Raw genomic sequence first — 22,933 nt, 5'->3', positions numbered from 1 at the left:
TTGTTTGTTTTTATTTTGAGAGAGAGAGAGAGAGAGAGAGAGAGAGCATGCACACACAAAGCAGGGAAAGGGCAGAGAGAGAGGGAGAGAGAATCCCAAGCAGTCTCCATGCTGTCAGTACAAGCCTGAGTTGGGGCTCATTCTCACGAACCATAAAATCATGACCTGAGCTGAAATCAAGAGCTGGACAAGCGCCATCATATTACTTAATTCAGCCTTATCTTGCAATGTGATTACTAATGAAGTAACCTGGAGCCAGTTACTTATCTTCAACTACTTTAGCTTCTCTGGCTGGAAGATGCACAAATGTTCCAGGTTAAGAACACTGATGTATGATGTCTGATGGTACATCAGTCTCTTTGAGTGATCGGTACCATGTAAAGGCATCCTATGTAAATGCAGTATTCCAAAATGTGTCATTAATTAATGAGTAATATTTAAATGACAAGGATGTTATTATTGGTAATAATTAAAATTAATAAAAATGCATACTTTTATATGGAAGCAATTTTGCATACACTTCTAGAAATTATTACTGTAATTTGATTTGTTAGGTGAAGTAATCCTGGTCAGTTCACTATCAGATTATTTCTTCTATCAGCAGAGCTCCCATAGGTTTCCCAGAAAGCTCTACATCTTGAATATACACAGAGCTAAACAGACTTTTGATCAATCTAAGCAAAAAAAGAAAACACAAGTGAATAATTAAGGACTCAAATGTAGATTCGTAAGAGATTCAAGCAGATTTTCTAAAATTAAGGATGCTATGATGAATTTATACACTAAAACATGTTAAAGTCTTAAAGAAATTAAAATTTACCAAAACTCACTCAGGAAGCTTCAGTGAGCAAGAGAAAAGCTGAAAACTTATCAAGCTGCTTACTCTCTCAGAAGGTTTCGAGCCAGACAGTTTTATCAGTAAATTTTTCCAGATTGTAAGAAACAGCTAATTCAAGTGCTATACAAATTATTCCCAAACTTAAGAAGAAATGGAAAGCTCTCTGATAGACGTGATGAGACTAGCATGACCCTAACCTCGAACTTGACCAAGGCAATGCAAACACAAAAGGAAAGCTATATATCAGTGTCCCAGGGGAAGTGCCACATAATTGGAGGCATTTGTAGTTGTCACAACTTGGTGAAGGAGGGGTTCCTACTGACATCTAGTGGGTAGAGGCCAGGGATGCTGTAAACATTCTACAGAGAACAAGACAGCCACCCACCATAAAGAATTATCTGAGGGGCTCCTGAGTGACTCAGCTGGTTAAGCGCCCGACTCTTGATTTTGTATTAGGTCAAGGCCTGCATCAGGCTCTGTGCTGACAGCACAGAGGCTGCTTGGGATTCTCTCTCCCTCACTCTCTGCCCCTCCTCTATTCTCTTTCTCTCTCAAAATAAATAAATATTTTTAAAAAAATTATCTGACCTAAAGTGTCAGTGGTTTCAAGGTTAAGAAACCCTACTATACAAGTGCCTGGGTGGCTCAGTCAGTTAAGCATCCGACTTCGGCTCAGGTCATGATCTCACGGTTCGTGGGTTCGAGCCCCATTTCAGTCTCTGTGCTGACAGTCAGCTCAGAGCCTGGAGCCTGCTTCTCATTCTGTGTTTCCCTCTCTCTCTGACCCTTCCCTGCCCATGCTCCCTCCCTCTCTCTCTCTCTCTCTCTCTCTCTCTCTCTCTCTCAGAAGTAAGTAAAACAAAAAAAATTTTAAAAAAAGAAACCCTACTATAGACTTATGATCATAGATGAGAGGATACTAATTAAACCAAAAACATCTAATTCAATAGTATATTAAAAGAATAATTCACCAAGATCAGGGATTATCTCATTTTTAATATTAGAAAGCCTATTAACCCATCATATCACATAAAGAAAACTATTTAATCATCTCAGTAAATCCTCAATAGGCATTTGATAAAATTCCATGCCATAAGAAAGTTGTTTTTTGTTTTTGTTTTGTTTTTAAATATATTCATTTATTTTGAGAGGTGTAAGGACAGGGCAGAAAGAGAATCCCAAGTAGGCTCTGTGCTGCACAGAACCTGACATGGGGCTTGAACCCATGAACTGTGAGATCATGACCTGAGCCAATCAAGAGTTGGCCACTTAACCAATTGAGCCACCTAGGCATCCCCCAAGAAAGTCTCAAAAACCTAAAACAGAGGATCCTTGCTGACTGTGAATACTTAGAAGGGAAAAAACCTATTTCAAACCAATAGTTTGAATAGAATGTAACTTTGAAACATTAAAAGTGTGCTCATTAAAATCAAACTGTGGTTGCCTTTAGTTTAGCAATATTAATAATTTATATTGCATGCAAGTCCAGTCATCAGTTACTACTCAAACAAACTAGAACTAAGATAAGATACACAGCTATTAGAAAAGAGGAGGCAAAGCCTTTATTATTTGTAGACCATGTCTACTAGAAAATCCAAGATAATAAATTTTTTATAAATTTTAATTTAGAAAATATAGCAAAATGGTTTCTTAGATATCAAATGAAATTTTCTGATTCTAGTGATAACCAATTACAAAAGGGGAAAAGCACCCTCTTCACAATTTCAACAAAGAAAAATGTATCAAAGTATCCCTACAAGAAGAGTATGTGACCCATATCATGAAAATTGTAAATCTTCATTGGATAAACTAGAAGACATGGGAGAATCTACCATATTTCCCAATGGTCTAAATGTCATAAAAGTGTCAATTCTACCCTGTTAATATGTAGATTTCATATAATACTTGTCAAAGACTCTAGAAAGTTTTCCAGGGATAGAAATTGCAACAATGTTTAACCTCATAAATACAAACAGACATACATACGTATTTTGTTATGAGATCCTTTTTTTAAAAGAGGGTATAATCATGGCTCTCATTACGGATATAAAATAAACATAAGTCAGATATTTAATTTAACTCACTGATTAATGAGGGAAGCAGTATAATGTTACCAGTTCAAAGGAAAATTCAAAGTACCACACGCATTAGGCAGATCAGAGGGGAAATTAATTTACAAATAGGTGCAAAATCCACTGAACACAACTAATTTACATTCCTCTGGACAATTATCATCAGTTCTCTACAACTAGAAGAGTTGTAGAATAGCTCCAAGACCTGGGAAACAGGATACTTACCTTTTTCTTTGTTGCTGTTGCTGTTGTTTGCCCATTTCAGAATCTTCCACAGTTTGAGGGAAATAAATGCAAAATAAAATCTTCATACCATCTTAAATTGCAGGGATTTTTTTTTTTAATGTTTAAACCTCCTGTTTGGCTTTATGATATTAAAAATTTGAAATCAACCCATAAGGCCATCAAATAAATAGATGGTCAAATAAACTACAATATATTCATGTTCTCAAACGCAATGCAGCCCCTTAAACACATGTTTTCAAAGATTACGTAAGGACATAGGAAATGCTAACAAAAAAGTGTTAAGTGAAAAGAGTAGGCTGAAAGCTTTTTAGTGAATCTGGTCTTAATTTTAAGAAAAAATCCATAAAATATTAAAGTACTAACAGGAAAAAATACGTACTAACAACTGTACTAATAAGTAACAAGAAATAAGTACTAACAAGAAAAATACTTAACCACTCTTTTTAAAAAATTTTTTTAAATGCTTATTTACTTTTGAGAGATAGAGAGAGACAGAGTGCAAGCAGGGGAGAGGCAGAGAGAGAGGGAGACACAGAATCTGAAGCAGGCTCCAGGCTCAGAGCTGTCAGCACAGAACCCAACGTGGGGCTCGAACTCAAAAAGTGTGAGATCATGACCTGAGCCAAAGTCGGACTAAGCCACCCAGGCGCCCCTCAACTCTTTAAGTTCTTAACAAGTCCTTAAAAGTAAGTACTAACAAGAAAAAATACGAAATAACATCCATTTCCAGGGAGTAAAGTTATGGGGTATTTTATTTTCTTCTCTTTAGTTTTAGTTTCCTTTCTTCTCACCTTTTATTGTATCTCCCCCTCCCTTCAGATGGACTTTCTTTGAAGAATCTTTTATTTACCAAATCTCAAGATACAGATATTAACTCCCATAGCAGCTAGCCAAGAGGGGGTCTGGGGCAAGTCATCATGTATTACTGATTCTCCCAACAGGGGCCCTGTGACTGCCCTGGGGTGAAACAGAAACCAACCCCCCCTTTTCTGACTGGGGGCAGGGGGAGCCCTTAAACTCCTGCATTTTAATGAAATCCCAGTAGTCCCCCATAGGCCCAGTTTGAGCCAGCTCCCAGTTTGAGTCTCATTGTGTATTGTTTACTTGGGCTCAGGCTGTGAAGTACTCCGGTGATGTTTTCATACATGGTGAAGAGATTGTGTTTTCTTCCTCCTGCAGAGCCTAAAGGAGCTGGTGCTGGTGGCGGTGGTGGCTTTGGTGGTGGTGGAGGAGGTGGCGGTGGCGGAGGCGGCGGCGGCGGTTTCGGAGGGGGTGGACCGCCTGGTTTGGGAGGACTGTTCCAGGCTGGGATGCCGAAGCTGAGATCCACAGCCAACAGGGAGAGTGGTAAGGAGACCTTCTTTCTCTCTTAGTAATAAGAGGCGGCAGAGTTCGGTGGTTTGGAGACTCGGCCTCCCCTCTAAGCACTGTGCCCTTTAAAACACTGTAGATGGCTTGAAATGTTAGCACTGCTTTATAAAAAAAGACTCTATTTAGCATCTTTTTTTTTTTTTTTAACCAAAATCAGACAGCTCCATTGAGCTGTTAAGTATTTGTCCAGTGGCCTAGGGGCAACTTGGACTTTTTTGTACTTTTCCAAAGGGTGAGCTAGAGTGGGAAGAAAAAGGAGGAGCAAATGGAAGTTGCCACCCCTGGAAAGTCTGCCTGGTGACCTGGCAAATTCACCTTTCTTTGTGAGGTAGCCTGACCCAGCCATCTAGTGTAGTAAATAACTTGTGAGCCTCTTTTTGAGCACAGTGTGGAGCATGTTCTATGCACTATAATTACATATCTCACTAAATCTAAAAAGGTGTTTTGCATGACAACATCTGGCAGGTGAGGGCCAGTGATCCTAAATATTGTCACAGGGAAACGAGTCCCGACAGGATTGTCTTTGAACCTGGTGGCAGAGAGAAAAATTGAAAAATCTGGTCATGACCAAATAAAAAAACTTTGCAAAGTGTGTGAAGCTCGATGTTTTACCATAAAATTTTCTGTATAAATGTTTATTGTGTTGGAAGAATTTTCTTTCTGATTCTGTGTCGTTTAATAGGTCTGTTGGGAAAGTATGAAAGTCTCACAATCATGAAGGTAAAGCCACTGAATCCTCAGGGTTATCTGACTAGTTAGCAGTTGGATGGTCAAAATCTAGAAAGAGACTTGATAACATGAGAGAGTCTATCTTGCCAGACCTGCATTTACCTTTAAATTGACTTATTTAAAACCCATTTCAAAAAGAGGCAGCTGACAAATTCAGTACTTTAACAATAGGTGAAGAAATTAAGGCAAAAGACAACTGGAAGTAAAAGAATAAAATGAAGGGGCGCCTGAGTGGCTCAGTCGGTTAAGCATCTGGCTTCGGCCCAGGTCATGCTCTCACCGTTTGTGAGTTCAAGCCCTGCACTGGGCTGTCTGCTGTAAGCGCATAGCCCACTTTGGATCCTCTGCCCCCCCCCCCCCCACATCCTCTCTCTCTGCCCCTTTCCTGCTCATGTGCTTTCTCTCTCTCAAAAATAATAAATAAAAATTTTTAATAATAATAAAATGAAGATGGAATTTAAGTTAGTGTCCAAAATGGTATACCATATGTATACATCATCATAGTATACCATCCACGTAATGAATACTAGCTGTGTGATATATACATGGCTAATAACTGCAGCTTTAGTCTGAACTTGGAAGACAGAATTTATCACAAGCTGGTGACATAGCACACAGTAAGGGAAATACACCTTTTTTCTATTACTGAAGTTGAAATTAAAAATTCTCTCTAAAGTTCCTCTTACTCCACTGTATAAATCCATCAAAATGTCTCTTACTGTGTGTCTTGGATAAAATCTGAACTCCTCTGGTTTCCAAAACCCCTGAGGACCTGACCCCCTGCTGGCCACTCAGGGTCCATCTGCTAGATTTCTCCACGTTCACTGTGCCCCAGGCACACAAGCCTCCGTTTTTCACCTTATAACTTATTCCCACCCAGGGCCTTTGCCCCTGCTGGCCTTCTGCCCAAACCACCTTCTTCATCATCTTTCTATTGCTGGCCTCAGCTCAAATGTCACATCGTCAGAAAAGCTATCCCCAGCCAGCCACCCCATCTATCCTGGTCTCTCCATCTCATCAACCTATTTTAGTTTCTTCTTAATACTTAAAACTCTGAAAATATTTCCATGTTTTCTGGCTTATTATGTATCTCCCCCACAAGACTGTAAACTACAGGAAAGCAGGATCTTTTCAATTTTATTTACTCCTCTTTTAGCCTGTAGAGAATAATGGCTGATATACAGCGGGTCCTCAGTAAATATTTGGTACCTTAATTAGCTTATAGCTGAAGTGGTGGAAGTTCTTAGGCTAACCATTTTTTGAGAATTACCTTGGGTTTCAAGAAATTCTGGGGTGGTAGTTTGAATTTTTTCCATAACTTGGGCTCCCTTCGTTGAACCAAAGCACGTTTAATATTAATGCTATAGTAGAGTTCTTGTGACCTGCCAATGTTGAAATGGAAGTTGACTCAGTAAGGAAAAACACTTGGGTAGCATCCTGCTTCTTTGCAGATTACGACCAACCCCTGATGTCGAGTCTTTCGATTACACTTTGACAGTTTCTTTCTCTTTTGTTAGTGCTTTCTATTTCAGTTCCAATTCTTCCACGTTCTCTTGGGAATTTTATTCAAAGAGACAAAGTAAGCCCACCCATAGGGAGATTTACATCGGGAGAACTAATTTTTCACCTAACGTGGCTACGTTATTTTTTCAAACCAGAGAGGTGCAGGCACGGGAAGACAGGGATGGTGACAGGGAGAAAGAGAATCATTACCAGCAATCCCGTGCAGCCGCACCATCTGGTTCTTCTCTTCCCGTAAGCAACAGCAGTCTCTCCCAGAACCCTTCCCAACTTTCTCCTGGTTCTTGTCCACACGTAATGCCAAGAGAGCTCTCCAGAACCCTTTTGAAAGCTGCCAGGTTGTAGAACCTGGAACCAGCAGGTACACAGGGATCTGTGTCTTTCTGCCTCCAGGAAGGACCACACAGAACCTGATTTATATAAATGATAGTCACCTATACTTTATAGCATCTAGGAAAGGACTTGCAGTAGCTGAGAATACACTCCAGTTCTCTGATTTTAAGGGGAGGTGTCCTAATTTTCTAACTGGATTTTTCCTTTTTTCTCTTCTTCAGATTCTGGAGGAAGCCGACCCCCAGTTTTGCCACCAGGAGGAAGATCCACATCTGCCAAACCTTTCTCACCCCCAGGTGGCGCAGGGAGATTTCCTGTGCCTTCCCCAGGCCACAGAAGTGGCCCCCCAGAGCCGCAGAGGAACCGAATGCCTCCCCCGAGGCCCGACGTGGGCGCAAAGCCTGATAGCGTTCCCCCTCCAGTACCTAATACGCCAAGACCCATTCAGTCAAGTCTGCACAACCGAGGGTCCCCACCCGTGCCTGGGGCCCCCAGGCAACCCAGCCCTGGGCCAACTCCTCCCCCTTTCCCTGGAAATCGAGGTGCTGCTTTTGGAGGAGGCTCAGTGCGCCAGACGCCCTCAGGCACCTCCTCACCCTTCTCCAGCAGGCCTCCCCTGCCCCCAACCCCCAGCAGGGCCTTGGATGACAAACCCCCTCCTCCGCCTCCTCCAGTGGGCAACAGGCCCTCCATCCACAGGGAAGGGGTCCCACCCCCTCCTCCTCAGAACAGCAAGCCCCCAGTGCCTTCTACCCCGAGGCCTTCCTCCTCATCACAGGCCCCACCGCCGCCGCCACCACCAAGCAGACCCGGCCCTCCTCCCCTGCCTCCGGGTTCCAGTGGTGGTGATGAAACCCCAAGACTCCCGCAGCGGAATCTGTCCCTTACTTCTTCGTCTGCACCCCCCTTACCTTCACCAGGACGCTCGGGCCCTCTTCCTCCCCCGCCCAGTGAGAGACCCCCTCCTCCGGTGAGGGACCCACCAGGCAGATCAGGTAAGGCAGCACCTGGGGCGAGTTGTCCTCCCACAGCCCCCCCTGCCCCTGTGTCACTAACCCCCACGCAAGTGAATGGAACCCAACAGAAGCTTAAGTGAACTCTTGGCACGGCCACTCTGATCTTAACATGTCACTTAACATGGGACGCTTAATCCCTGACCTCATGTAAACCTCTGAGGAAGGTGGTGGGGGCTGCGGGGCTGCTATTTCTGTCTGCATTTTAGAGATGAGAAGACTAACTTACAAAGTCAAATGATCACAAGCTAGTCAATAGGAAGAGACTAGAACCTTCACCTTCTGTCCTGAAATGTGCTCACGGCTCTGCTGCCCCGCCTTTCCTAAAGTGCATTTCAGCTGTCTTAATGGGGCAAATAAATTCCCACCTCCTGCAAGAGGGACCCATTATTCCAACAAGGGCAGTTATTTAAGAGCTAATGAACTTTTCCTGTATCGCTCTCTCCATTGGTCAAACTTTGAGGCCGCTTCCCTCTGCTCATTAAGGACAAATGTTAGAGTCCATTTTGCTGTTTGGTAACATCTCTGGCACCTAAATCCCTTCGAGAATCGGATAAAGGTATAGGCCTTTTGTTCATAGAAATGCTCAGGATCTGCTGGCTATTTGGTGGATTTAAAGCCCCTCTGAAGCTTGTCTGTGCCCCCTGCCCTGCCCATCCCAGGGCTGAGAAAACTGGGTCTAAGGGAAGAACTTTGAGACGCCATGAAATGAAATGAAATGAAATGAGGATTCACTAGAGCTTGTACTCTCTCGTAATTATAATAGGTGCTTTTTAGGTCACAGTGGTTATTGATGGGTTCAGGAGAACCATTTACATTTTAAATTTAACCTTATTATATATACAAGATGCCTGGAAATGGGGCATTTTCTCTTTTTTTGTTTAGTTTTTCTTAATGTTTATTTTTGAGAGAGAGACAGAGCGTGAGTGGGGGAGGGGCAGAGAGAGAGGGAGACAGAATCCAAAGCAGGCTCCACGCTCCAAGCATTCAGCACAGAGATGGGGGGGCATTTTTTCTTTAGGAGAAGCTAACCTTTTGCCCTGTGACCTGAAGAACCTAAGAATGTGCGAATCTGCGAATGTGACCATGTTCTAGAATCACCTGGGCAGCTTTAAAATGTGGATGCCTGGGCCCCTTCCCCAGGGTCTCTGCTTTCATTGGTCTGGGTTACAGATGGAGCACCCAGATATCTGGAGGCTCCCCAAGGATTGTAATGTGCTGCCAAGTCTGAGAACCACTGCTGGAAACCACTCTGCCACAGAGAGTAGGCTACAAATCTGAAAAGCTACTAGAAGTCCCTTCAGCCCAATCCCTGCACATCAAGGCATCTCATTAAGTATTCTTCAGAGAACATACGAGAACAGATAGTCCGATGAATGAAGTGCAATGTGTTCTTCTTAGCCAACCGCTATGGGTTTTCCCCCAAAGTGACTGAAGAGCTTTTTGCATGGCTCTACCAAATAGACAAATCAACAGATTCAGTCTTCCCCTAAATAGTAGAGGCCGTGACCTATCGCTGTAACATTGATTATTTCTTTTTTTTTTTAATGTTCACTTATTTTTGAGAGAGAGAAAAAGAGCATGGGCAGGGGAGGGGCAGAGAGGGAGGAAGACAGAGAATCCAAAGTAGGCTCCACACAGTCAACACAGAGCCCGAGGTGGGGCTCAGACTCAATAATGGCGAGTCATGACTTGAGCTGAAATCAAGAGTTGGATGTTTAACCGACTGAGCCACTCAGGTGCCCTTATTTCTTATTTCCTTTGATTACCTAAGTCACACCTGTTTATTATGGAAAATACAGAAAAATGTAAAGAAGACAAAAATGATCTATAATCCTACCACCACCACCATCCAGAAATAATCATTCATAACATTTTTATTATCTTTTCAGTCATTTTTTTAAAACTTTTTTAACATTTATTTTTTGAGATAGAGAGACAGGACAGAATGTGTGAGAGAGAGAGAGAGGGAGACACAGACTGTGAAGCAGGCTCCAGGCTCTGAGCTGTTAGCACAGAGCCCAGATGGGGCTCAAAATTAAGAACTACAAGATCATCACCTGAGCCAAAGTCAGATGCTTAACTGACTGAGCCACCCAGGTGCCACTATTCAGTCTTTTTAAAATGTATTTTGTGGGGGTGCCTGGCTGGCTCAGTCAGTAGAGCATGCGACTCCTGAACTTGGGGTCCTGAGTTCAAGCCCCATGTTGGGCATAGAGCTAACTAACACAAAAAAGGAAGAAAGAAAAATAAATAAATAACATGTGCATGTATGTTTATATATACACATATATATGTTTACCAAATCCATATCACACTCTGCATACTATTTGGTAGTTGGTTTTTTATTTAACAGTCTCATTACCATTTTCTGATATGATTGACTATTCTTCTATAGCCTGACTTCTAATGGCTGCATAATAATGGCCTACAAATGTACCTTAATTTATTTAATCATATGGACCATCTCTAGATTTTTGCTGTTGCAGATACTACAGGGAATACATTCTTGTAGCTAAATATGTTTGCGCATTTCTATGTGTTTCCTTTGGATTAAATCCTTGAAATGCAATATTTTGGTCAGTGTGTATTCAGGACAAATTATAGGTTTCATAGGTTTTGCCAAATTGACCTCTACAAAATTCTAACCAACTTACATTCCCACAGGATCCTATGCGAGGTCATCCAGGGTCATCTATATTTTGAGACGTGGGTTGACATGATGCGGGCTTTAGAATTTGACATATTTGGAGCCAATTGTGGACTCTTGCACTCATTAGCCTCCTGACTTGAGCTTTTTAACCTTCCAACATCAGAGGCCTCATCTGTTGTCCCTACACCTTTCTGGGTCGTAAGACTTGAATGAGACAAGTATGTATGGTGGTTATCTTAATCCCTAGTATGTAGTACCATTCCATAAATGATGGTTTATTATTATTAGAAATTGAAATCTGTTTTCTATTATGCATGCCTAGATTTGGGGCAGGCGGCCTAGAAGGTTGGAGAGTTAGGAACATGAACATTTACGTTAAAAGAGAGAGAGGGAGGTCAAGTCCATCAAGTTATATAGCACCAGGCCCCATAATATTGAACGTCTAGTTTGCATTTAGTGACAGTTATGTAGTGATAGTACCAGTGAAGTTAACCCACAGCATGTGAGACACTTGCCCTCCAATAAATCATCTCCTCCTGACCGGGACTCCAGCAATTGCAAACAGATGGGGCAGTAAATAAACCCTGCCAGGAAAAGCACTGACGACTCCTTGAGAGGCCAGCTAGGGCTGGACACGCCTCTCACCCCCATCAGGGGTTTGGGCCAAGACTTCCGGGCAGGGATACCTGCAAGTGGGTGTTGTTCGGTTTAAGGGCCTCCGGTTAGATTCTGAATCTGTAGTTAATAAGAGGTATTTATATTTATGGAGCTAGAGCACGTATTTACATAAAATGCCAGCATCTTGTAAGCGAAGCACGCTGCTGAAGACCGGGAATAATTACTAAGGCCATTTTGATTTGCATAGGAATGTTCAGGTTCCTTTTTTTTTTTTTAATTTACTCATAACCCAAATAGCTTCTGAATTTGGAGGATGGAGCGAGCAAGATAGGTTTCTTTTGTATTATCATAAAGAAGAATGCTACTTTATTGTTAGGAGCTTAAAATTTTCTGATTCTACATACCACTGAATTTTTTTTTAATGGTTTCAAATTCTTAAAGAGTACTTTTTATTTGTTTTTTGGCCACTTATTCCTGGCAAGAGTTTTGTGAGATGACTAGCTGGTGCTCTTAGGTATATAGAAATTTAGTTGCATGTGGTAACCAGCTTGCTCAGGGTCAGTGCTCTGCATAGCTACGCACAGGCACTAGCTGTTTGTTGCTGCCTGTTAATCTACCTCCCCAAAGAGGAAGGACCAAGAAGGAACTCCTGCCGTGATTGGTGATTGGTTTCCTGATGCCACTTCTGCCTGAAAACAGACTGTGTGCATCACAGAAACATGCTTGTGTAATTAGCAATACCAGTGTGCATTTTAAGAATCTAGTCCCTCTGAAGGCCTAAAATAACTTCTTACTCTTTTTGTAACTCTTTTTTAAATGACATTTATTTCATGATTGTCACAGTAATTAGTTCAGTAGCTATTTAAAAGATTATAAAATGTTTTTTAAAGTATACAGTTGTCCGTATACTCAGATTATCAGCTGTTCTCCACCTGACTGTACCACCTCCAATCTCAGTACTCTCTCAAAGCCAACAACTATCAATATGCACTCTTTACACATACAGGTATATTTAAGTGCAGTTCTGTTTATATGTGCTTACTGATTGGTTGGCTAAATCTCGTAGAAAGTCTCCACAAGCTCCAATTTCTCCATAAGCTCCAATTATAGGGCATGTATTGAGCAGGTGTTCAATAATTGCACATTGATGGTGACATGGTATTAGTAGTGCGGGAGGTAAGGTATTACACTAAATATTGTCCTTTTTTTTGTTGTTCCAGGCCCTCTCCCACCACCCCCTCCAATAAGCAGAAATGGTAGCACATCTCGGGCCCTGCCTGCCACCCCCCAGTTGCCATCCAGGAGTGGAGTGGATAGTACCAGGAGTGGACCTAGGCCTCCTCTTCCTCCCGACAGGCCTGGTGCTGGGGCACCTCCCCCTCCTCCACCATCAACATCAATTAGAAATGGCTTCCAAGACTCTTCAGGCGAAGGTGAGGTGGGGTCCCAGCTCCTTGGAAACATTTTCAGCCTATAGGGCAACAGCTGAATGGTAAATGTGTGTGTTTGCATTAACATTTCTTGTTTCTATGAACCTCATTCTTGTCACACTGCACTGCTCTGATAATTTCCAATTAAAAGTAGTAATCTTCCCTCCTCCACTTTTCAAAAAGGCAGCTCATTTTTCTCATTGTTTAAGGCTCATTTTGGTTAACTTTCTGGAAGATTCCAGGACTTAGAAAAAAAATTTTTTTTGTCGTTTACCTTTTTATTACCTTACCTACCTGTCTCAAAAGTTGGCTGTAGGCAAGAGGCCCCATGGTTTATAGGACTTAAGCCAGTTTCCTTTGCCTTTCTTATGAGAGGGTGCCAGTTACTTCTTTGCCTACTTGTGGGAAGAAAGGTATCTCGAACTTTAGCCTCCAGCTCCGGAGAGGGACTGGTTGGGTCCTAATCACTCTAGTTAAAGTCGCTTGGATTTATCTGTCTCTGCTTTGTATTTCATTGATGTGCTAATCTGTGACTTTTGTAGCATTTCAAGCTTTAAACTTCTCAGCATAAAACTAGAAGCGATCTCTGCAGTTTTCTCTTCTTTCATTACATAAGTCTTTATAGCAGATTGTCACTGAAGATACTGTTTGTTTCTCTCTCTCAGATGAGTGGGAAAGCAGATTCTTCTTCCATCCGATTTCTGATTTGCCACCTCCAGAGCCATATGTACCAACGGCCAAAAGTTATCCCAGTAAACTGGCAAGAAATGAAACCCGAAGTGAGTATTTCTGCAAGGACTTTGGTGGCTTCATACTTGAATAGCCTGGGTTATATACAACTCAGGGTTGTATAGGAAATCCAGGCCCGTTGCCTAGAGTGGGGCAGAGAACCCCATATGGAGCTGTATAAATTCTGGTAAACTCCCCTTCCACAAGTGATAGGGAAAATGGAGATATCCAGAAAGCATATGAGAAACGATTTTAACGTGTCATTACAAGCTCAAAATAACTGGCTTGCTAACAGGTTAAATTTTATTGCTTTTGCTTGTTTGCACAGCCTTCTCCATTTTGATTTTCCTAAGACAGCACAATAGAGCCATCTTCTATCCCTTCTAGTTTTGAAACTAGTCAAATGTCTTATTATACCAAAAACTCACTGTAACTGCTTTGATATTTTAAATATATTGTGATTAGGAGTACCTGTCTGGCTTAGTCATTAGAGCATGTGACTCTCTTTATCTCAGGGTCATGAGTTCAAGAGATTACTTAAAAAAATAACAAGGGGATGGGGCAGCTGGGTGACTCAGTCTGTTAAGCATCTGACTCTTGATTTCGACTCAGGTCATGATCTTGTGGTTCATGGGTTCAGGCCCCACCTCAGGTTCTGTGCTGACAGTGCCTGAAGCCTGCTTGGGGATTCTCTCTCTGCCCCTCCCCTGCTCACGCTCACACTCTCTTTCTCTCTCTTTCTCTTCCTCAAAATAGAAATTTAATAAATAAATAAATAAAATAAGGGGCAACCTGGCTGGCTCAGTCGGTGGAGCATGCCCTTGGTCTTGGGGTTGTGAGCTTGAGCCCCACCTTGGGTGTACAGATTACTTATTAAAAAGTAACAGAATCATACCCCTTCCCCTGGGTTTTTTTTAAAAGTTTTTAATGTTTTATTTATTTCTGAGAGAGAGAGAGACAGCATGATAGGGGAGGGTCAGAGAGAGAGGGAGACACAGAATCTGAAACAGGCTCCAGGCTCTGGGCTGGCTTTCAGCACAGAGCCCGACACAGGGCTCGAACCCACGAACTGCGAGATCATGAGCTGAGCCAAATTCGGACGCTTAACCGACTGAGCCACCCAGGTGCCCCACCCCTAGATTTTTAAGTTAAGAGCTTCCCTACCTTCCTCTTTGTAAGACTGAATGCAGCCTGAGGACTGGAACTGTCCTGCTTACTATTGCATCTTCCTCAAGTGGCACAGAACCTGAAATATAGTAGGCATTTCAAAATATTTCTTAAATTGATGAATTAACGTCCACTGCCCCCAAAAATATTTTTGCAGATTTTCTTTAAATATTCCTAGCATTCTGTGTGTTGATTGGATTATCTCTGGACCATCTAACTAAATTAAAGTGGTTTTATTCTGCTCCTGTAGCTGCCTTGGCCTCTGTGAAGGGCACCAGCCTAGAGGGCTCCCAGGCAGCCCTGAACAGTGCCACCTAACTGCAGCTTTGCACAAGGCCAGCCCTCATTTTGCTAACCACCTGTGGTATGTCAGCTGATGGTCAGGGCTCCATGACAGATGACTGGTTTCCATCTAGATGAGTCTATGCTCGGGTATGTGCCCAAGAAAAGATGCAGTTGGGATGGCAGAAGGAAGAGGCAAGGTAATGGGGTGCCAGTGTCTTCCTCTGACCCCTCCCCTTGCTCAGAGATTTGGTTCTATCTCAGAAACCCCTGTTGAAATGCTCCTGAAGAATCTGTGAGTGCCAGCCCACCTCTGAGCCTCCCCAGCACAGTGGCCACAGCAGACCTCCTCAACCGGCATGTGCCGCTGCTACGTCTGCTCACAGTATCAGAGCACCCGGCTCCATGCCTAATACCTGTTAGGTCCTGGGAAAATGTACATGGGATAAATGAATTTTTAAAATTGTGAATGGATTTTAAACCCAGTCCTCATAGCCCATGAATATGCGTAGTTTTTAAAAGAACACTATCAACAGAGTTAAGAGGCAACCCATGAATTGGGATAAAATATTTGCAAATCATGTATCTGATAAAACATTAATATCCAGAATATATAAAGAAGTCCTACAATTCGATAACAACAAAAACCCAGTATTTAAAATGGGTTGAATACTTGCATAGACATTTCTCTGAGGAAGATATCTATATTGCCCAAAAAAAAAACACAGCAAAAGATGCTCAAAATCACTGATCATTAGAGAAATGCAAATAAAACTACAATGAAATATACAACTTCACACCCTTTAGGATAGCTACTATCAAAAAAGGATTGTTGAGGCACCTGGTGGCTCAGTCAAGTTATCCATCTGACTCTTGATTTTGGCTCAGGTCATTATCCGGCAGTTCATGAGGCTAAGTCTCTCTCCCTTTTTCTCTGCCCTTTCCCTGCTCACACATGCATGTGTGCTCTCTCTCTCTTTCTTTCTAAAAATAAACTTTTTTTAAAAAGCATTGTTTAGAAATTAGAAGATACCCAAATACCCAAAAAAAGGGGAATTGATTAGATAAATATGGTATACTGTATAATAGAATGTATGTGTCATTAATAATTATATGTATAAACAGTAACGACTCTGAAAAAGGTTCAGACCAACTATATATGGTCCTATTTGGGGAAGAAAAAAGGGAACCATTTATATAGAGAAAACAAATGGAAAATATTTATATCATGTTATTGGTTATCTCTGGGTGGTACAAGCATTGGTGAGATTTTGTTTTGTTTTTGTTCATCCATATTTTCTGAATCTGTCATAAACACGTACTATGTTTGTGGTAAGAAGACAAGTACTTTTTTAAATTTTTCTTGGGGCTCCTGGGTGGCTCAGTCAGTTAAGCATCCCACTTGGGCTTAGGTCATGATCTCACAGTTTGTGGATTTGAGCACTGCTTCAGGCTCCACACTGACAGCACGGAACCAGCTTAAGATTCTCCCTCTCTTTCTGCCCCTCCACTGCTCGTTTTTTCTCTCTCTCTCTCAATAAATAAATAAACTTTTAATTTTTTTTAATTTTTCAATATTTATTTTTCTGAGAGAGAGAGACAGAGCACAAGCAGGAAACAGGCAGAGAGAGGGAGACACAGAATCTGAAGCAGGCTTCAGGCTCTGAGCTGTCAGCACAGAGCCTGATTCGGGGCTTGAACTCATGAACTGTGAGATCATGTCCAGAGCTGAAGTCAGCCACTTAACCTACTGAGCCATTCAGGCGCCCCTTAAAAAACTTTTTTTGCTTATTTATTTTTGAGAGAGACAGAGCACAAGTGAGGAGGGGCAGAGAGAGAGGGAGACATAGAATCTGAAGCAGGCTCCGGGCTCTGAGCCATCAGCACAGAGCCCCATGCAGGGCTTGAACTCATGAACTGTGAGATCATGACCTGACCTGAAGTCTGACACTAAACCAACTGAGCCACCCAGGTACCCCTAAATAAATAACTTTTTAAAAAACTATTTAAAATTCTTTTTCTTAATTTTGCGAGTACTCAGTAGCCAGTGGTGGGTCATCCATCTCTAGCAACGTACATTTAGATCCTCACTCGCTTCTTCCCCTCACTTCTTACTTCTCATCCACATATGCCAGTTATTCACAGCCTTGGTCATAGAGGGTGAGGTAGTAGGTACTTTTGCAACCACCCTTCAGTTTGTACAGTGAGATCATAAGTTTTCTAACCAAAATTTATATTTTGTCTATGTTTTCATCAAGGTGGATCCAACCGGAGAGAAAGGGGTGCCCCACCACTCCCTCCCATCCCGAGGTGATCATTGCCTGCTCTTCTCCATCCAAGCCCAAGAGCTACTTCTGTTGTTACTATCCGAGGGCTGTAGACCCTCCTCCCCTTGTCTTCCCTTGGCCCCTTCATACTAGCAATAGGGAGAAAGGGAGGGTGACGTGGGAATATGTATGTGGGGGGGGGGGATGCAGGAAAGAAATGCACCTGGCTTTTTATATTGCGTATATTCTCAGAGCTATTGCTTGCTTCAGCTACAGCCCGCCAGTGTTGGTTGCTTAGGGGTCAATAGGCTTTTGCGGCAAGGTGGCAGAGATGAATTGTGTCCTAGCTTTCAATCAACCAAATTCAAACCTTCACTGCTTATTTGCTACAGGCCATAACATTAAAGTCCCTGAGAGCTATTTGCTTCCATGCCTTTGTTGCATGCTTGGCTCTCTGTCCGACTCCATGCACCAGAGACCACCAAAGCAAGTTGCTGCATCAGGGCCCATGAAACATTTTTCAGTTACAGGATATCCAACCTTTGGCAGCCTGAGATAAGCTCTAGGATAGAGCTGGCCAATGGAAATACAATGTGAGCCACATATGCAGTTTTTTAATCTCTAGGAGCTACATTAAAAAAGGAAAATAGGTAAAATTAATTTTAGTATATTTTATTTAACCTTAATACCCAAAATATTCTCATTTCAGCCTGAAATTAGTATAACAGTTATTAATGAGATGTTTTACATTCTGTTTGGTACTAAGTCTTCAGAATCCAGGTGTATTTTACATTGAGAGACTAGTCACATCCCAAGGGCTTAGCCACATGTGGCTGGCGGCTACCATACTGGACAGCACAGGCTTAGAAGACAGAGGACGGTGCAAAAACCTCTTGTTTCAAAAACAAAACAAACAAAAAAAAATGCAAGATAAGCTTTAGCAATTCAAAAAGTAACAAAAAATGAAGTTAGGAGCTAACACTTTGTTTGGCAGACAGCTTGATCTTAGATTTTGCTCCCTCATTTCCCCTTTCCTTAATGTCTGTATACAAGCATTGCTTCACAATACCAAGGTCAGAAATTGATCTAACAGGGTGTACAGTCACGTGGAATAAAGCCATGGGAAAGAAACCGAAAGCCAGCCGGGCTTCAGGGCTCAAAGCTGGCTGCCTTGAGCTCCCCTGTCAGCTGGTCCTGCCTTGCACTTCATTTCCTCCTCCTCTGTCTAGCTTGCACATCAGGGCAGGGAGGCTCATAGGCTCCGTAGTTGTGCAGGAAAGTTATGAAAAGGTGGCAACTTGGATATGTGGAGGAAGGAAGCAGGTTTGAGTTGATGGGCAAAACTCTAAAAATCTAAATCTGATGTTGATGGGGTTGAGAGAGATTGCTACTACAAACTGAAGAGAATTTGTCTTGACTCTGTCTGGGGAATCACTTGCCTTGGATCTATGCAAATAAAGCTCCGTGGGAAGGACCATAGGGATGAGCCAGGCTTGCCCTTTTTTTGTATGATTTTGTTTACAAAACTTTACTGGGACTTTTAAATCTAGCTATAGATTAGGGGTGGGGGGCGGTATTTCCCTTTAGATGTTTTATATGGTTGATTATGTTTAAAATTAACATTACTTATTTTTTAAAAGCACACGGCCACATTTGTGTACGTATACCTAAACTTTGTATCCTGGTTTCAGCGTGTTGTTCACACATTCCTGGGAGATGCTAACAAGAAATCAATCCAAAGAAAAATTTGAAAGAAGCATTCCTATTTATAGAATAAATGTTTCATTTATATAAAAGCAAAAGAACTTAGAGTTCTAATAGATGGGATATCTAATAAATTATGAAATTGCCCATTTGAATATATTATATTTTTGTAACTTTCCTTTCCACAGTCCTGGGCTTAGAACATTAGAGAACTTGGTTTTTCCACCTCTCCTTTACCATTCATCTGTCTTTCATACAGTCATTTGGGGCCCTTTACCCCCAAGAGAATTAAGAGATATAAAGGTATAACAAACTTGGCAAAGTATTTTCAAGAAAACATTTTTTAAATATGAGCAGAATCATTTTATTTTGGATTCTTTGATCAGATATCAACAGGTGATACAAATCCCTATGATCAAGCCTCATGACCCACTTTAGAAAAGATGGAATCTGGCCTTAACAGCAAATATGGCAGAGAAAAGTCTGATCCAAAGGATTTTGCATCTGAATGTTATAAGGGACAGTAAGAATGGCCAATTTCCTTGTACATCCCAAATTTTAGGTGCCCTCTTAATGTCTGAAACAGAGCCACAGCTCAGAGTTGTTCTTCATCCGGGACAGAGATGTTTTAGAAGGTCTTTTTTTAAGTAAATGTTTCATTAATACACCTACACCCTTCTTTGAAAATTGGCAACCTAATTGCAGCCCAAACTGAATAATTTCTATGCTAAAATCTTCAACTATGGCAAATCACAAAAATGAATATTTTCTTCCCTGAAATCAGGGCTCACATTTGGGTTTTTTTCCCATAATATTTCCAGGTAAATGTATTCAAGATGCAATACAGTATTTTAACATTCACATATCATTTTATATTGAAATGTATTACAGTATTAAAATTCAGTGTTCCATATTTATTTCACTATGCATTTTATTTAGTAGAAGCCGAGAGAAATGTTTAATCCAATGGTGCCTTACTTTGTGGTTTGAAAGAAATCGACTTTTTATGTCTAAGTAGCAGATCATTTGCATATTTGTAAAAAATGTTAGACCTTTATATTTTAACTTGTAATACCAATTTTGTTATTTTAGTAGCAGAAATGGGATGATTGTTAAAGTGCCCAAAATATTTTGGCATGAAATTAATTTTTCCCTGTTTATAGTCAGGGACAGTAAAGGGAAAAAATGTTTTTCGTACCACTGCATTATGTAAACATGCACATTTTGGTATCGATGTCATCAGGACAGTTTAAATGGGGGGGTAGAGTCTACCCTAGACATCTGCGTCTTTGTAAGTTAGCCAGACAATAAAAGCAGAATGATAAGAGTGTCAACTGGTGGTTTTTATTTAAGTATTGTCCATGTAAATACAAATGAAAAAGCAAGTGTCTGTTTTTGGTTTTATATGCTGGTAAAGAAAGACAAACCCAAAGAAAAGGAGGAGGTAGTGGTGGCAGTTCGTGGTATGTGTACCTCACATCTGCCTTCTCATCCCTTGTTTATTTTCCCTGAGAACCAGCATCGTAGCCAAAGTCCACCGTCTACTTAAAGCAGATGCTTAAAGACTCTGAGGTACAGATGGATGGTCAGAACAACGGGCAAGGAAACCACAAAGACTAGCATTGACACTGAGAAATACAGGAAAGGCCAGTGAGAATTTAGGGGGCCTGATCATTTTTTTAAATTATATGCTGCACACATGTGTGTACATATCTTAATGCAGTATAATGGTTAAGAGATTAGGAAGACCTACCTCCATCTCTTATGCGCAAGTTGCAAAATTTTCTCAGCTTGCTTTCCTTATCTACAAGGTAAGTAACTATCTTACAGGATTAATAAGTGCATTAAATGAGATAATACACTCAGTACTTGGCCTGACTTATTCTGGTACTCAGTAAGTGATAGCCAGGTAGCCACTCTTCGTAAAAGTAGGAAGCAAATATTTATATAATGATCCCAAGTTAACTGGAGCCAAATTGACTGCAGGGGAATTTCCTAATGTACCTGTAGAGGAAAGAGGCAGTGGCAGGCAGACTGTCTGTACCAGAAATGCAAAGCAACCTCCAGACAAAGGACACCTCATATGGTGTCCCTTCTACCTCGCAGGCCTGAAAAATGAAAATTCGTGCTGCTTTCGTCATCAAGGAAATTATTAGGTTCCATTTGGAAGTTAAGACCTGGATGGGGCGCCTGGGTGGCTTAGTCGGTTAAGCGTCCGACTTTCGCTTAGGTCATGATCTCGCGGTTCGTGGGTTCAAGCCCCGCGTCGGGCTCTGTGCTGACTGCCAGCTCAGAGCCTGGAGCCTGTTTCAGTCTGTGACTCCCTCTCTCTCTGACCCTCCCCTGCTCACGCTGTCTCTCTCTCTCTCTCCTAGAAATAAAAAAAAAAAAAAACATTAAAAAAAATTAAAAAAAAAAAAATGTGGAAGTTAAGACCTGGAAAGAACCTTCTATATAGGGCAGCCTCAGAATTTATGATCCACGAGTAGAACACTTTTGAAAGTAGGAGGGAGTGCTAATAATTGTTGCTTTGGCACAAACAGCTACAAATTGGGACTGCCCTGGCAAACTCGGCTGTGTGGTCACCCCCCTTGGAGGTCATCTAGTCCCATGCTCCGGTCTCACAGATGAGTATGCATGACCCCAAGTCACATACTACTGATGTACAAGCAGCCTGGCTAGTCACCTCACCACCTCCTCTTATTCTTTTTAAGATTTCACTTTTAAGCAATCTCCACCCCCAACACGGGGCTCAAACTCATAACCCTGAGATCAAGAGTCACACGCTCCAATGACTGAGCCGGGTGCCCCAACGCTCCCTTCATTATGATCCTTCCCACCTCTAGCACAAATCTGTGCTTCATGTGTCTTTTACATCTGCTGGAAAGGAAAGACCAAATGGCAAGTTACAGGGTCAGAGAACAAGCCCAGGACATGCAAACTTGGATCTGAATCCTACCTCTGCCACTTTCTCCCTGTAAGGCCAATGACAAGGTATTTAAGCCTTCTGAGCTCTAGTTTCCTCAACTGCAAAATGGCTACAGCGCTTAAATATACAGAACATCAGGCAAAATAACTGGCATATGTCAGGCACTCAGTGAAAGTTCCATTCGATTTTTTAATCCTTTTGCCATCAAACTGAGGCCATATTCAGGAAGGAATATTCAGTGCATTCAGAAGAGTCTGATAAAGTTTGGAGTGCCTGGGTGGCTCAGTCAATTGAGTGTCTGACTCTTGATTATGGCTCAGGTCATGATCTCATATTTTATGAACTCGAGCCCCACATGAGGCTCTGTGCTGACAGCTTGGAGCCTGCTTGGGATTCTCTCCCTCTCTCTCAGCTCCTCCTCTCTGTCTCAAAATAAACAAACATTAAAAAAAGATCCTAATAAAATTTAATTACAACACTCAGAAATAAAAATTGCTTTCAAAATGGGCCTCATTTATTCAAGCTAGAATCATTTGCTTGGTTCATTCAGCCATTTGATACATTTTTATTGAGCAGTTACGGTGTGCCAGCCTCACCACAATCAAGTCAGTGTCCCCACTCTATCAGCAGAATGATCTCCGAGTGGCAATAACTCTGCTCCCAGCAGTCACAGTTGCCAAAGTGACAGCTTTCTATTAAGAAAAGAAAGTGAATACTTTATAATTCCCCTTCCTTAATGGATTATTTGGTTTCTTTTCTCCTTTCACCTTAATAGGCAAATTAAATTTATTATTATTTTTTTTAGAGAGATAGTGGGATAGGGACAGAGGTAGGCGTGGGGGGGGGCAGGGGGAGACAGAACCTTAAGCAGGCTCCACGCTCAGCAGGGAGCCTGAAGCGGGGCTGCATCTCACAATCTGGGATCATGACCTGAGCCCAGATCAAGATTTAGATGCTCAACCAACTGGACCACCCAGATGCCCCAAATCAAATAGATTTAAAGAAAATTTTAAACCTATAGAAAAACTGGG

General features: G+C 41.8%; 1 protein-coding gene across 1 annotated transcript in view; it reads left to right on the top strand.

The window, feature by feature from the left end:
• WIPF1 (WAS/WASL interacting protein family member 1) overlaps window positions 1–20,307 on the top strand; it is a 33,672-nt gene extending 13,365 nt beyond the window's left edge. Inside the window, exons 7-11 of the mRNA XM_077751183.1 lie at window positions 4,336–4,503; window positions 7,332–8,105; window positions 12,615–12,827; window positions 13,490–13,603; window positions 17,261–20,307. Coding sequence (XP_077607309.1) covers window positions 4,336–4,503; window positions 7,332–8,105; window positions 12,615–12,827; window positions 13,490–13,603; window positions 17,261–17,316 — 1,325 coding nt within the window. The 3' untranslated portion in view covers window positions 17,317–20,307. The remainder of the gene's footprint in view (window positions 1–4,335; window positions 4,504–7,331; window positions 8,106–12,614; window positions 12,828–13,489; window positions 13,604–17,260) is intronic.
• The last annotated feature ends 2,626 nt before the right edge of the window (window positions 20,308–22,933 follow it).

The sequence above is a fragment of the Crocuta crocuta genome, unplaced genomic scaffold, assembly GCF_008692635.1.
Source record: "Crocuta crocuta isolate KB4526 unplaced genomic scaffold, BGI_CrCroc_1.0 scaffold219, whole genome shotgun sequence".
Classification (NCBI taxonomy): domain Eukaryota; kingdom Metazoa; phylum Chordata; class Mammalia; order Carnivora; family Hyaenidae; genus Crocuta; species Crocuta crocuta.
This window is presented reverse-complemented; position numbering and strand designations above follow the sequence as displayed.